The sequence below is a fragment of the Mirounga angustirostris genome, unplaced genomic scaffold, assembly GCF_029215605.1.
Source record: "Mirounga angustirostris isolate CCGP_5_RB_7025 unplaced genomic scaffold, mMirAng1.0.hap1 SCAF_7, whole genome shotgun sequence".
Lineage (NCBI taxonomy): Eukaryota > Metazoa > Chordata > Mammalia > Carnivora > Phocidae > Mirounga > Mirounga angustirostris.
The window spans coordinates 64,071,726-64,088,148 of NW_026991715.1; the positions used below are offsets into that span (position 1 = coordinate 64,071,726).

General features: G+C 39.5%; 1 protein-coding gene across 3 annotated transcripts in view; it reads left to right on the forward strand.

Annotated features, from left to right (window-relative positions):
* Window positions 1–16,423, forward strand: part of VCAN (versican) — a 115,413-nt gene that overhangs the window by 69,888 nt on the left and 29,102 nt on the right. For 2 of the 3 annotated variants that reach the window (XM_064596338.1, XM_064596339.1), the window contains 3 exons: window positions 1,805–7,030; window positions 10,333–10,446; window positions 12,698–12,811. In XM_064596338.1, coding sequence (XP_064452408.1) covers window positions 1,805–7,030; window positions 10,333–10,446; window positions 12,698–12,811 — 5,454 coding nt within the window. The remainder of the gene's footprint in view (window positions 1–1,804; window positions 7,031–10,332; window positions 10,447–12,697; window positions 12,812–16,423) is intronic. The other variant, XM_064596340.1, reaches the window with a different exon arrangement.

Consider the following 16,423-nt stretch of genomic DNA (forward strand, 5'->3'; position numbering starts at 1 on the left):
TTGTAATGTACTAGAGTTACGCGTTGATCTCACTTCTCTTATGGTAGAAGTATTTTTTATTCATTTGACTACCCATAAGCTCTTGTGTCCATAGTTGAGAGGCTGAATGTCTGAGGTGGAATGAGAAGGAGATTTGGTTATAGGGCATATGGTTAGGGTAAGAATATGCATAGGGTAAGAATAATCCTATGCAAGTAATAGTTTATGGAGATTACGCAGTGAAGATGTGATGGGATACAGAAAAGAGTTTTCTTTTTTGCTTTTATTAGGGCCAAAGGGATAAAGGTAAATATAGTATATGTCTTCCAGTTCCATAAAAGTCTTGTGGTCTTTGGTTTTCTAAGCAAACCATAGTTAAAAACATAGAGGAGTTTCTTAAAGTTTTTACTGATAGTTCATATACTTCTGAATTTATTTTGATGCATAAAGAATACAGGCAAGACCCGTTCTTTCTCAATAGGGTTTTTTCCTCGTCTGACTTGTCAGTAAATGCTAGATGTTGATCCTTTCATGCATGGAAAGGAGTGGCTTCTTGCTACAGGAACAATCTCCCTACTAATGGGGGACAGGGGTGGCTCCGTCGTAATTATTCCTTCTGTAAGCTGCTCAGGTTTCGCCTGAGCATTTGTGGCATGAATTGGGGCTCAGCCGAAAATGAATTCTGCAGCAGTATTCCTGGGGTGGGAGAGCGAGACACTGTGCAGTCCTCCATGCTGCTTTTTGTCTTCTTCATGGGTCCTTGCATGCACAGACACCTTTCGCCATGACACTGGGACAAGGACAGCTGCAGTGGCAGAACTCTGTCCTCGGACAACTGAATTCCACTCTGATAAAAGTGATACAACCCAGAATTTCCTCCTTCCTGATGCCCAGACAAGGGGTTTGGCTGGTGTATTTCTGGAAGCAGAAGAGCCCATGGAGCTTAGTGGTTGGTACCTTATAGCAATTTACAATCTAGGGAGTGCTCTGAGGATATGTGTTACTTAAATTTTGCTAGTTCGGATGTTTAGGTGTGACTCCTGAACTTCCGTTGGAGAAAATGTTAATAAAAAGAACTGTATGTAACTGACCCAATCCAGATCGCCTCTCATGAAGGACAAAGGTGTAAAGCATGGTGGGCTCTTCCTTCCTTCCTGGTGTTCTCAGTGAGCTCTCCCTGCGCGGAGCCCCCCATGCAGGGCTTCCTATCCTGGTGTCTGGTCCATGGCTGCAGCCTACACAGCTAAATCTTGTCTCACTGTTACACTGGGGAGGGACTGTTGATGCACTGTGAAAAGGCTATAAAGAAACCTCTCTTTTGCTTTTCTGAAAACAGTCTTCTCTAGGACAGATTATGGCAAGAGAAGGAATCTCTTCCCATTTCCTTATTGAATAGAGGGTGTCTCAGCCTCCCCTTACATAAAACAGTAATCGCTTACTTTTTCTGTATGATCTGGTCAAATGGTCTTAATTTTTCTTTTTTTTTCAGTTCACACGCATATGAATTCCCACATTTCATGATTACAATGTACATATGTGACTCCTTGTTTCATTTTAAGGGCCTTGCTTTGTTAGACATGTTGAAGAGTTCTCATAACCTGTTTCTATAATCTTATATTGGATTTATTTTTCCTATTGTTAATGTGACTCCACAAATTTGGAGACTGAGAACCATGTGTAGAAGGGTGATTGCACTTTATGTGAAAAGATTTGAATCCTTCCTTGTGTGCGTGAGTGTGATCAGCCAGCCTTGCTATCGATTTCTTCTGTCGTACACTGCCAAATCTTCTATTCAAGTATTGTGAAAACTCTTTGTTTTTTTCAGGTCGAATGAGTGATTTGAGTGTAAGTGGTCATCCAATAGATTCAGAATCTAAAGAAGATGAACCTTGTAGTGAAGAAACAGATCCAGAGCACGATCTAATTGCTGAAATTTTACCTGAGTTAATTGAATTAGATCTGTACCACAGTGAAGAAGACGAAGGGGAAGACGAAGAGTGTGCAAACGCTACTGACGTAACGACCACCCCATCAGTGCAGTACATTAACGGCAAACATCTGGTCACCACGGTGCCCAAGGACCCAGAAGCAGCAGAAGCTAGGCGTGGCCAGTTTGAGAGTGTTGCACCTTCTCAAAATCTTTCAGACAGCAGTGAAAGTGAAACGCATCCGTTTGTGATAGCTGATCCTGGATTGTCTACCGCCGTGCAACCTAACGAATCGCAAGAAACAACTGAGTCGCTTGAACTGACGTGGAAGCCCAAGACTTACCCTGAAACACCCGAACATTTTTCAAGTGGTGAGCCTGATGTTTTCCCCACAGCCCCGTTCCATGAGAGAGAAGCCACAGAGGGGCCAGAATCGGTCACAGAGAGGGGGCCTGAACTTGATAATCTGGTCCATGAACATATAGAACCTGTACCTCTGTTTTCTGAAGAGTCTTCAGGAGATGCTGCCATTGACCAAGAATCTCAAAAACTGATCTTTTCAAGGGCTACTGAAGGAACATTTGGTGAAGAGGCAGATAAAAGTACTTCTATCACGTATACTCCAAGTATAGTTCCAAGTTCTGTGTCAGCCAATGTTTCAGAGGAAGTATCGGTTGCCTTCATAGGAAATGCCCTCCCTGATGGCCCATTGCCCACTGTAGAAAACTGGGTAGAAATAACCCCTAGAGAAAATGTAGAGCTCTCAGGGAGTCCTTCAATCCCATTTCCAGAAGGCTCTGGAGAAGCAGAAGAAGATAAAATGTTCACTGTGACAACTGATTTATCACAGAGAAATACTACGGATACACTGGTTACTTTAGACACCAGCAAGATCATGATCACAGAAAGTCTTTTTGATATTCCTGCAACGACCTTTTATTCCATTTCTCAACAACCTTCTGCAGAAGTCATGCCTACCAAATTTGGAGGGGAAACAGACACTTCTGAGTGGGTCTTCAGTACAGCTCTTGAAGGAAAGAAGAGGAAAGATGAGGAGAAGGGAACCCCAAGTACAGCTCCTACAGTTCAGGTGCATTCATCTACACAGAGATTAGATCAATTGATTTTACTCTCTGAATTAGAAAGCTCAAGTGAAGCTACATCTAGCGATTCAGCATCTACTACCAGGAACAGGTTTATGTCCTCGACAAAACCCACAGAATCTGAAAAGGAAATGACAAGTTCTACTCTTGTCTTTACAGAAACGAATGTTTTAGATGGTCTGGGGGCACAGACTGCTGAGCCCAGCAGTAGCAGTCAACCTGGGGTTCAGGGGGGGCTGTCCACTGTTCCAGGGAGCCCCACCTCTCTCTCTATGGAGCTGGGCTCTGGGGAAGCTGCTGCTGACCCAGAAATAGCCACTGTTTCTTCATTTTCATTAAGTTTAGAGTCTGAAATCCCAACCAGAAAGGAGATAGCTGGCACTCTGTCTCCCCATGTGGAAACTATATTCCCTTTTGAGCCAACAGGATTAGTTTTGAGCACTGTAATGGACAGAGAGGTGGCTGAAATTATAAGCCAAACATCCAAAGAGAACTTGATTTCAGAGGTCTCAGGAGAACAAAATCGTGGGACAGAAATAAAGGGCATTTCTACAGATTTTCCTTTGGAAGAAGATTTCAGTGGTGACTTTAGAGAGTACTCAACAGTAACTTATCCCATAGCAAAAGAAGAAACAGTAATGATGGAAGGCTCTGGGGATGCAGCATTTAAGGATACCCAGATTTCATCATCTGTGATACCTACTTCAGATCACAGCAACCACAGAGCTGACTCAGAAGGACCCAATAGCACCTCTGTCAGCATTTCCACCTTCCCTTGGGAAGAGTTCACAGCCTCAGCTGAGGGCTCAGGTGAGCAGCTGGTCTCGGTAAGCAGCAAGGTGGACCAAGTGTTTCCCGGTGCTATGGGAAATATTTCTGGTACAGATTCCCCATTTAGTGACCAAGGACTGGGAGAAGAAGGTGCTGTTAATGAAGCCGATAAAAGGATCACCATTTTACCAACAGCAGAAGCTAAAGGTACTAAAGCCGCAACAGAAAAGGGAGAAGTGACAGTCAATGGCACAGTTTCAGTGAACTTTCCCCAGACTATGGAGCCAGCCAAATTATGGTCCATGCAAGAAGTCAACCCTGTAAGGCAAGGAACTGAAAGTGAGACAGCATCGGAGGAGAAGATTCAAGAACCAAAATCTTTTGAATCCCCTCAAAGCTCTGTTGCACCAGAACAAACAATTTTTGATTCACAAACATTTACTGAAACTGGACTCCGAACCACAGATTATTCTACGCTAACAGTGAAGAGAACTGACAGTACTGGTGAGGAAATGGAGAAGGAAGGCATTTCCTTTGCTGATATGTCTACTCCAGATCCAGAGGCAAAGGGCTTGGAACCCTATACTGCTCTCCCTGAAGTTACCAAAAAATCCCATTTTTTCTTAGCTACTACCTCAGTGACTGAATCTTTATCAGCTGAAAGTGTAGTTACAGATTCTCCAATCCAAAAGGAGGAAACTCTAAAATCTTTTCCCAAGGTTGTGAGGCCCACAGTGAAAGAGTCAGATACCGATCTTTTATTTTCTGGACTGGGATCAGGAGAAGAAGTTTGGGCTACTACGGCATCAGTGAATTTTACTGAAACGGAACAAATCACTACCACATTCTCTCCCCAGGCTTCTCACATGGAGAGTTTAGAAACCAGCCTCATAAGTGATACAACCAAAGACTATGAGGAAATGGAAAATGTAGCAAATGAAGTTAGACCACCCATTTCCAAAACAGACAGCCTCTCTGAAGGTATTGAGACAGCATCCAGCCCAACCTTACTAGAAATTTTAAGTGACACCAGAACTGAAGGACCTTCTATGGCACCTCTCACTTTCTCCACAGATACTGAACATCCTCAAAATCAGACCCGTGGTCGGGCAGAAGAAATCCAGACTAGTAGACTACAACCAATGACTGAACAAGTCTCTAACGAGAATTCTTCAACAGCAGAAACAAAAGAAACGGCAACCCCTCCCTCTGATTTTCTGGCTAGAACTTATGGTCTTGAAATGGCCACAGGATTTGTTACATCACCAAAACCATCTGACTTGCTTTATGAACATTCTGGAGAGGGATCTGGGGAATTGGATATGGTTGATTTAGTCCACACTTCTGGAACTACTCAGGCAACCAGGCAAGGAAGCACCACATTTGTTTCTGATAGATCCCTGGAAAAACATCCTGAGGTTCCAAGTGCTAAAGCTGTTACTGTTGATGGATTCCCAACTGTTTCAATGTTGCTACCTCTTCATTTAGAGCAGAATGAAAGCTCCCCTGATCCAACTAGCACACTGTCAAATACAGTGTCATACGAGAGGTCCACAGAAGATGCTGCAGATAGTTTCCAAGACCATCTCAGAGGATTTGAGGATTCCACTGTAAAACCTAACAGAAGAAAAACCACTGAAAACATCATTATAGATCTGGACAAAGAGGACAAGGATTTAATATTGACAATTACAGAGAGTACCATCCTTGAAATTCTACCTGAGCTGACATCAGATAAAAATACTATCATAGATATTGATCACACTAAACCTATATATGTAGACATCCTTGGAATGCAAACGGACATAGATCCAGAGGTACTATCAGGACCACATGGCAGTAGTGAAGAAAGCGCTCAAGTGCAAGAGAAGTATGAGGTAGCTGTTAACCTTTCTTTAACTGAAGAAAACGTTGAGGGCTCTGGTGACCCTCTTCTGGCTAACTACACTCAGACAACACATAATGAATCGATACCTTCTGAAGACAGAAGCCACTTAGATCCCATGGGCTTTACCTTCACAACTGAGCTCCCTGTTCCTAGCATAGAAACAGAATTAGATATTTTGCTTCCCACAGTGACATCCCTGCCCCTTCCTAGTACATCTGCCACAGTTAATCCAGAGACTGAAGAACCAAAAATTGAAGCAAAAGCCCTGGATGACGTCTTTGAATCAAGTACCTTGTCTGATGGTCAAGCTATTGCAGACCAAAGTGAAGTAATATCAACATTGGGCCATTTGGAGACACAGGATGAGTATGAAGAAAAGAAACATGTAGGTCCTTCATTTCAGCCAGAATTCTCATCAGGAGCCGAGGAGGCACTGATCGATCCTACACCCTACGTAAGTATTGGTACTGTGCACCTTATGGCTCAGAGTTTAACAGAGGCACCTAACATGATAGAAGGATCCAATCCCTCAGATTACACTGATACAACATCAGCAGTTTCAGCTTTTGCCAAGTTGTCCTCTCAGACACCATCATCTCTGCTCACTGTCTACTTAGGCAGTGGAGCCTCTGAACATGCAGAAGACCCCCCAGCAAGCGCTCTGCCTGGTACAGATGCTGGCACATCTCAGAGGTCTCTAGGAAAACTTGCAGATATTGAGGTGACTGTCACATCATCGACTGAAGAGCTCGTTCACACAACCGAGCCTCCATCCTTATCTCCTGACGCTGGATTAGAACCTTCAGAAGATGAAAGTCATCCTAAGTTATTAGAACACATGGAAACTTCTCCCACAGAACTGACTGCTGAAGAGGGAACTGAGATTCTCCAGGATTCCCAAACCCAAACCAATATTCAACTTTCTGAAGAAACAATGAAGAGCAGTATTCGAACCACTGAGCCTGGAACTGTGGTCATAACCGCAGGTGACATTAAGTTAGAAGGTGCTACACTGTGGCCACATTCTACTTCTGCTTCTGCAGTTTATGGAGTTGAGGCAGATGTCGTGCCTCAGCCCAGCCCACAGACTTCTGAGAGGCCCACCGTTCCTTCCTCTCTGGAAATAAACCCTGAAACACAAGCAGCTTTGATCAGAGGGGAGGATTACACAGTAGCAGCATCAGAAGAGAAAGTAGCGGCGAGAATTCTTGATTCCAATACTCAGGCAACAGTAAGCATTGCAGAGTTAAATACTGAGCTTGCAACACCGTCATTTTCCCTTCTGGAAACTTCTAATGAAACCGGTTTCCTGATTGGCATTAATGAAGAGTCAGTGGAAGGCACAGCAGTCTATTTACCAGGTAAGGTCACAACATTGATAAATCTGTTTCCAAACTTGGAAACAGTCCCTTGGTCCTAACACATCTATGCATATAGTTTTTATTGTGATATTAAATCAGTGGAGAATTTTATATTATTCACATAATAACAGGACAGACCACATTACTGAGTCCATAATTAGATGCAAAGAAAGTGAGTGTAGATTATTTCTGGGCTTTATGGATATCCTTTGTATTCTTCTGGGTTTTAGAGACAACCTATGATTGCGACATAGGAAAAGTGAAATTGTTAATGGTGTAAAAATTCAATTTGGTTTTACCCATAACTAAAATATTGCTTTGTCATATGCCCTGTAGTTATACATCTTAGTTAAAAACAGGGGGAAAAAAATCCCATTTTTAAAAATCTCTCATTGATGGGTGCTATTATGGCAATATCAAGATCTGTCAGTCCTTTAAAATTTTTTGAGTAGTAAATAACTCTAATAAACATTCACTATAGTTTGTGTAATATCAGTTATCAGTTCATACTTTTATGTAATTTCCTTGCTCCAGATAGTCTGCCTAATGCTTCTAGCACAGCGCCTAGCCAGAGTGGGTATGTATTTGCGCCCTGCTTGTCGAAAAAGGATTTCTGTGTTTTTTTGTTTTGTTTTGTTTTTTACCTGAATGGACAGAAAGCATGAGTTTGATATTGGTTCATACAGACTCTCTTATATGATCACAAAAATGCTGTGTTGTTATTATCATCATCCCCATATTATTATCCCTACTTAAGGGTGGGATGTGGATGTTCAGAGAAGTTCTGTAATTTGCCGGGGGTTGCATAGCCACACACACCATGGCATTGGTGGGATTTGAACCCAGATCAGCTCCATGCCAAAGTCATGGTCTTTTCATTGCTCTTTCCTGGTTTCTAGTTAATATAGTATAAAAGTGAATAATTGACATTTAATGATTTATAAGCCAGAAATCTTGGAGTATTTACTTTGTAGAATATATTTCCTTTTCATCTAGCTTGATAATGGTGAGAAGTCTCCTTTAACAGGGTATTTTCTAGTAATGTTATTTAAATAACAATGTCAGTGGAATCCACAAATAGCCATTACTACCTAGTGACGTAGATTAAAAAAAAAAATCAGTACTTCAAGGGCTGTGTTGTTGAAAATATGTTTTATTTTAATGAATATGTCTTACAGCATGGCTATGCTTAGGATTATTCTCCCGATCATTTCAATGTTATCTTTTGTGCCAGTAATGCTTCTGTTTGTTGTGCTTCAGATAGAGTAAAATAATCAATCATAAAGTGCAACTTTTATAAATGACTTGAAGTATTTTATGAATAAAATTAATCAGAGGTGGTCGATGGATTTTTTTTTTTTTGCTGTCACTCTATATTTAATCTGTAAATGATAACCTAGTAATCTGGCCAGTATTTATTCTCTTATAATTTAGTTGAAAATACCTCAGGTTGGTGAAAATACAATACAGAAATCATTGTTAAGTCATAGAGAGTTAGGTTTGACAGATGGATGAGAAATGTGTACCAGTAATCCAGACCACAGTATTTACTTAGAATGAGAGCTTGCGTCTTCATTACAAAGCAAATTGTGACTTTAGGCGAATTCAGTAAACAGCAGCTCACATTGGATTGCCTGGTTTCTCTGTCACAGGTTCAGCTTTCAGAGAGTAATACAAACTGTTTAGGGAAGAACAGAATTTGTCAAAACAAAACTTTCCTCCTAACCTAAACTACTTTAGGTTCACAGAAGGACCCACTTTCTTGCCAAGTCCTTGTCCCATAGTCTCAGCATGGTGTTGGAGTCTGTGGTGGGAATAATAATACTTCACATTTGTGTGGCACATCACAGTTTATCAAGTGCTGTCACATATGTGTCATTTTGGTTTTGCACCGAGGGCAGTGCGTAGATGTGTTGTGGATGGCATCCTTGACAGAGAAACAGTGTACTTTCAAAGGCAGAAGGCTAAAATGGCTAGGGAGATTTTGCATATTTTTAGAACTATAGGAGAAAGAGTCTTAGAAAAATTGGGGTCATATTTCAAGAAGTAGGTGTAAGCATCTGAATCAACCTGATTATAATGTTGAACCCATAGATGTGAATGTAGTATCTATCAAGTCTTTCTTGTAGTCCAGAATTTACCTAACACTCGGAAAGTTTGAGTTTGACTTTCTTGTGTGGAAAGACTCAGTTACCTTCTAGAGCAGTGCCTGCTTATTCCAATATTCCTTAAGTTCGTGTTTCTTAAGTAGATATCTTTTTTCATGTGTAATTACTTCAGGGTTTTGGGACTGAAGATTCTTGAAAATATAGTTTTTATTCCATATATAGCCTATTTATCTCAATTATTTTGTAAGACTTTCAACTCTTATCTGGATTTTTGAACATTTTGAAACATAAGCAATTCTGAAAAAGCATTCATAATAAATAGAAGCGACTCATGTAAATACAATTATCCAAGCAATACCACAGAATAATATATGTGCTTGAAGTATTGTAAAAGTATTTGCCTTTAGGAAACATATTTTAAAGTGTTTCTTCTCAGAAATTTGTGTCTCTGGCCTTTACATTTATCTTCTAGGACTGTTGATTTTATTTGTGTTTTAATAAGAAAATTGTAATAAAAATTTGGGGTTTCAAAAAAATTGGGAGTCTCATTTTAGGTGAGATTTTTGTCTTTGGGTGTGTTTTTATACAGTAGAGTTTAATTTATGTGTTGCTTTTCTTCAAGTATAGTTTAAAGGAGTACATTTGGAACGTGTTTTTGGAAAAAGCATATTAATGTAGCAGAAGAGACTTCAGTGCACACTTTCGAAGAAAAACAGTTTCTGAGCAATAAGTGGTAAAAGGCAATAATAATTCAAATGATGATAACAAGCCAAACTGCTAAAAAGAATGCATGTTTTGTGTATCCAGCCATTTCACATGAACTAACCTCGTTTAAAAGAATACATTTTCCATTCACTGTGCACATATGTGTAATCATTTTTGACTAAAATCAATTGCCATTATCATGCCGACTAAATCTGCAGTAGAATATATTAGTTGCCAGATACTGTACAAATTATTGTTTAAAAATAATGATGACTGAATCCCAGAAATGAATAGATGCAATTTGTAACAATTAGTTGTAATGCCAAGAAACACTCCAGAGAGTAAAGTTAATGTTAATTTTTGTGCGTAGTATCTAAATTGCTATGGTAAAGCTTATATTATGGTAGCAGTCAGTGGCAATTTATGCTACAATATATTAAAACCTGGATATGAGCCTAATTGTTTTTCTTACTTTCCTGAACATGGTAGGACCTGATCGTTGCAAAATGAACCCATGCCTTAATGGAGGCACCTGTTATCCTACTGAAACTTCCTATGTATGTACCTGTGTGCCGGGATTCAGTGGCGACCAGTGTGAACTTGGTAAGATGTTCTTGTCTGAAAGAGTGTAATGCTTTTCCAGAAGATATATTGGGGCAGAATTTATATTGCTCAAAGGATTTCAGGGAAACCCATGTGTAGATGAATTATTTGTTAAATGATGTTAAAATCATAGAGTAATTTAAGTAGAGTCTGGGAAATGGGGACAGGTGTTTACTGAATTTTGTTAATATGCCCAAAACTCAGTGAAGCTTTCTGAGGTGAACTGTGTCTTTTTATATTTTTTCCAGAGAGGCTTTACAAATGTAAAGTTGCATAAATAGTAAGGAAATATTTTAATCTCCTTCCCCAAATCTGCATATCAATAATCAATTTAAATACAAAAAAATATTAAAAAGCTGTATTTAAAAGATGAGGGAGTTTAGTTTTTGTGTTTTGAGTTAACTTGCTCCTCTGAGGTGGAATGGGCAGGATCCTTCTCTGGGTGTCTCCAGAGGCCAGCCTAACCCACCTCTACCTCAGTAAGTTTTGAGGTGGTTGTCCTCCTCTTCTTTAATATCATTGTCTGTTTACTAAATCAGTTCCTTTCACTCTCATTTTTATTTAGGTTTCCTTTTTTTTTTTTTTTTTTTAAAAAAAGACCCCAGTTCTGATTTGGGTAAATATGGATAGACCTTTCCTCTGAGAAAAGAGATGATGAGAATACACTGGCCAGGTGATCCTTTTAGAGGTCCCATAAAGGTTTTTTCCTACGATTGAGTAAAGAAGGCCCATGGATAATGCTTTAGATTACACAGAAATACTGAGATAAAATCCTCAACATTCATATTAAAAGAGTGCTTGTCTTTAAAAAAATAGTCAATGGAGCTAGTCAGCTCTATCTGTGTGCTAACTAGTAGGGACATAGAAATAGCAATAGGTTACATTTAAGGAATAATTACATCTTAAGTATCATATTTACCTATATATGTATAAAAACATCTCTTTGGCCCCCATTCTGTTTTACATTAAAGTCAATTTAAAATAATGTGATGAGTTAATATCTGTGAAGCTGTTAAAACAGTGGCTGGCACTTAGCAAGCATCATAAAAGTGTTTGGTATCACTGCTGTGTAATATCATCATTACCAAGGCCATTTCCTTAGGTACCCATACATTATATACCTCTTGGAAACTTAATGTATTGTGTATAAGTCATATGTTTTAATATTCTTTTTATTTAATATAAGCATAAATTAAATTTTTAGTGGGATTGCAAACTGCTGAGGGAATAAAGCATTAATTTCATCAGAGATCATGGAGGTCTGGGTAGGAAGGTGGCACTTACTAAGATCTTAAAGTTGGGAGGATTTTGATAGCTGGTGGGGCGAGACTCAGACACAGCAAACAAAGGCACAGACACCCGGCCTGCAGAAGACATTTGGGTGACTGCGAGTATTCCAGGTATGCCTATTTATGGGTTTGTGGGAGAAAATCCTTGAAAGCAGGTTGGATCTCGATAGGTCTGAGAAGGTTCTGAATCCAGTGTACCGACGAGTTTACTTCCTACTCTAGTAGAGTGATTTTGACTTCAGTGGGCCTCAAAATCATGGGCATGGCTTCTGCAACCCCAGGTGTTGTTCCCATCCCCCCACAGGGTCTAACTCTGTAGGTCTGGGGTGGGCCTGGGAATGTGCATCTCTGACATTTCTGAGGTGACGCTGATGCTGCTTGTCCAGGGACTACATTTGGAAGATATCTGCCCTGGGCAGTTGGGATCTATTGAAGGTTTGGAAGCCAAGGAGTAAATTGTCATGACCGTGTTTAAAGGAGATGGCAGTCAGCAGAATGATGTGTTGGAAACAGAGAGAGGCCCAGAAGCAATCAGGCCAGTTACATATTTTCAGTATTCCACGGGTGGGGTAATCAGAGCATGAGCCACGATTGTGGGTAGGAAGTTCCAGAGAATTCTTTACCATTTCTAGGACTCATGTGACCATCTAAATGCAATGGAAACAATGACCCTCCTATGAATAACTTTGAAATTTTCTTAGGGTTGCCAGATTGAGCAAATCAAGTGCAGGAAGGTCAGTTAAATTTGAATTTCAGGTTAAAAAAAAAAGAATAATTTTTTTTAGTGTAAGTAGCCCTAAATATAGCATGGGATATATTTATACTGAAAAATTATTATTTTTTTAAATCTGAAATTCAAATTTAACTGGCTATTTTGTTCTTTATCTGGCAACCTTACACTAAATAGGATCTTCTGACCTTTTCTGAAAGTACTTTTGTGGCCTTTTATGATTTTATTTCAGATTTTGATGAATGTCACTCTAACCCCTGTCGCAATGGAGCCACATGCGTTGATGGTTTTAATACGTTCAGGTGCCTCTGCCTTCCGAGCTATGTTGGTGCACTTTGTGAACAAGGTAAGAGCTGATGCAACATCTGTAGGATGAACAGTATGGTTGTTTCATTTCAAATGTTACTTCTAGACAGCTTTTTGCCATCATTATTTGGATGTTTTTAGCAATGTTGGCCATACTGCATGTTTTTTCCTGCAAGGGAAATTCACAGATTACCTAAGTGTATTAGGTTTCCTTATGTGTCCGTAGCCCGTGAAAAATAGTGTTGACTTAATCACTGCTGTTTTGCTGCTAGAACAGAATTGTAGACAGGCACACTGAGCTGAATTTAAGGACATCTAGCTGACAAAAGGAACCTTGTTATAAGTATTCTTCCTGAGGACAAATTAGGCATTGACCTTAATCCATCTGTGTGGCTTATACCAAGGAGTATCGAATTCTATACTCGTTGCCTTTATTTTCTCCTCCAAAACACTTGGGAGTCAATGGGTTTATTTTTCATCGTCAATCATCTCTGGAGAATGCATTGATATAGTTGTTAGAATACATTAGCTTTGGCTTGGTAAACGTTACATAAAAGGTATTGTAAATCTGCTCAACAGGGACTTTTCCTACTACAGAAGCATCTGCTTTTTCTGAATGAAACAAAGGCCGGTGTTCATGATTGCTTGAATCTCATGATCCCTGTAATTTGTATTTTATGGCCAACCTGAGAATGTATTTCAGGTGGTTAATGATAACATTTCTTAGTCATCAATCAGAAACAGATTGCATGTTCAGCTATACTCAGCTTTGAAATGTCGTTTTCCTTTACTGCAAGTCATACAGTGGTTTGGCTTTGACAAAAGTGCCCAGTGCCAAACTTCTGTTCCACCAGACAGAATGAAAATGTATTAGACACTCAGACACATTGGTCTGGCCCCACATTCTGGTTTACAGTGTTAATCCAGACATCACCACAATTAGAACAACCGAAAGCAGCATGTATTGAACTGCCAATCAAAAAGGATGGGTGATGGCTCCATTTTTAGTTTTTTCTCTCTGTTGCATAGGATGAGTCTGTTTAGAATTTAAGAGGTAAATATGAAAATTGGCCAGGCAAGATCCTCTTCTTAAGGAAAACAGTAAGGAAGATGCCATTTATTGAAGAAAACCTAAAGGGCGAGATCCTTGAAACATCGCATGTGTTAAAATGATTCTGGCTTCCCTTAGTTCCAAGTCTGAGGAGCAATTCAAAAAATCATTCATTCAACAAATGTTTACTGAGCACATACTGTCTTCCAAGTGCTATCCTGGGTACGGGAGGTAGAACTTTGAGCAAAATAGACAAGGTCCGAAGTTTGGGTGACTCAGCGTAATTCTTGGCAGGAAATAAAAAGAGATGCTATTTGTTGAATGCCTTATAGTTTACCAGATGTTCCCAGGTATATCATTTCGTTTAGTTGACAATATTTCGATGTGGTAAGTTGGGCCAGAAATCAAGGCTCAGAAAGGAAAAGTGATGTGTTCAAGGTCACACAGCTAGTAAATCAGAGTGGGAAAAATGAACTTAGGCTGCCTTGTAAAGCCCAGGTTTTTCTCAATATCTTCCCACTTTTAAAGTAACTCTCACAGATAAGCATTTTATTTTCATGTGTATTAAAAAGGTTTGCTTTTTTTCTCATTGGTGGTACCACTTAGTTTTCAGGTGCGTTCTATTTTGTCTTAAAGCGAGTGTACTTTCATCCACATTATTTGCTGAGAAATAGCTATCCTGGCCTGTTTATCCGATGCAGCTGTGCTTCTGTGATTTATTGCCAGGACCCTGAAAGATTTTTTTCTCCTCTTTGCAGGTTGCCTAAGAACAAATGTTTTTTTCATTAACAGCAGCATTGTTGTCTAAACAGTTTTCTCTCCACATTTCAGTGATGACTGTGTTGTTGTTTCTTCAGCTGATCTTTTCTTCTCTGCATTGGTAACCTCCCAACTCCCAGTAACTCTGGAATAAGGGACCTATTTTGGTAGAATGATAACTGATATAAAATCTAGAAGGGGCTCGTAGGACAGTATGGAAACAATTCTCACCACGGCCAACACACACAGGCAGCCAGCTCACACACACACAACTAAATGTAGGTCTTTGTGATATGACCTATGCATTATAGTGGTCTTAAAGCATAAGAAGTATTTCCATATGTCAGATGATTTTTACAAAAATATCGCCCAAAGGTGTTGCTTTTAATGAATGAAATGTGTATCACGCTATTTTTAGGTGAGATTGGAAAAGGAGACTGCTTCTGGTAACTCCTATCGGAATAGCATCCTAGAAGATGCTGCTTGACGCCTAGTCCTGTGTTACATATTTAGTGAATTCATGAATAATAACAGTTAAGTAAATCCACATGGATTTTTGGCTTTTTTAAAGTAAAGAGTCACTTTGTTAAGTAGTATTTGCACATATATTCATAATCATTAGGACCGTAAGTCTATGGTTTCAGTAGCATAGATGAATAAATAAACAAGCAAAAACAAATGGTCCCAGTTTGGACCTGTGTTCCAATAGGAATATACACACCTGTTAACTGAGAAAGGCATTGTAGCAATGATGTGGTCATGCATCTAAATTTTATGATCATTTGGGTTTTTTGGTGTAAGAGAAAAAAATACTTAATGTTAATCTGTTTTAATGATAAAACACAAAGAAAGAAGACCGGACTAAAACCATTGGGTTAATAGAGGATATGAGTGTGTAGAATTTTTTTTTTCTAATGTCTTAACTTAGTAAGTTAGGGATCCTCTAGGATTTTAAGCTGTATCTTAAAATACATATTCATTTCCGTAGTTAAGGCAAGCTATGCTGGTATAATATCACATTATTGACTTTGGCAGTAAGAGTTTTCTAAAAAATCTTTCCAATTCTCCTCCTTTATAAACTAACTCCCTCATATATGAAGATCCGTTTCCTTCCCACCCCTCCTACCCCACCTTCCATGGGAACATCGCAAAAGGAAATTTACTGCATCTAAGTAACCCAACTGCACTTTATCTTTGGAGGCTGAATGCTACTTTTATCCCAAATCATCTAGCTGTGCCTTGATTCTTTTCCTATGAGATTTGGTGGTCTCCAAAACACTTTAGTAAAACTCAAAACTTCCAGTGCACAGTATTTAAACCAGTTAGTCAGCTGGCTGTAACTAAAGAAGAAGCCCGATAGACTAAACTGAAATAAAGCCCGCTCTCCAAGATAAGCTGCATCTGTTGTATGATGATGGTCGAAATCCCTGGAGCCAGGAAAACATGAAAAGCTCTCAGAATGCATACTTTCCCACAATTATAGAAAGAGGAGCAAATGGTGTGAGAGGCAGGAGATGATCTGACTATCAGTTTGGCCCCCAGGTCTGACGTATACAGCAAGCATGTATTTCATCTAGAAGGATTTTTTTCCTTCATCAACCAGTAAGATTAGGGGAAGGGAGGGTGGTTTGTAGGTAATTTGGAAAGTTTCCTTGGTGCCTAAAATTTTATAAATGTTGCAGTTCTGTTAGTGTTTGCATATAACTAGTTCAGTGTGTTTGTGAGGTATGTTTTGTGATAGTCAAAATTATTTCCGTTGATCATCGTTGAATACATACCGTTGAACCAGCCCCCCACTGTGAGTGGATGAGTCTGAGGAAGGTCGCTAGCAAGAATGTAGTA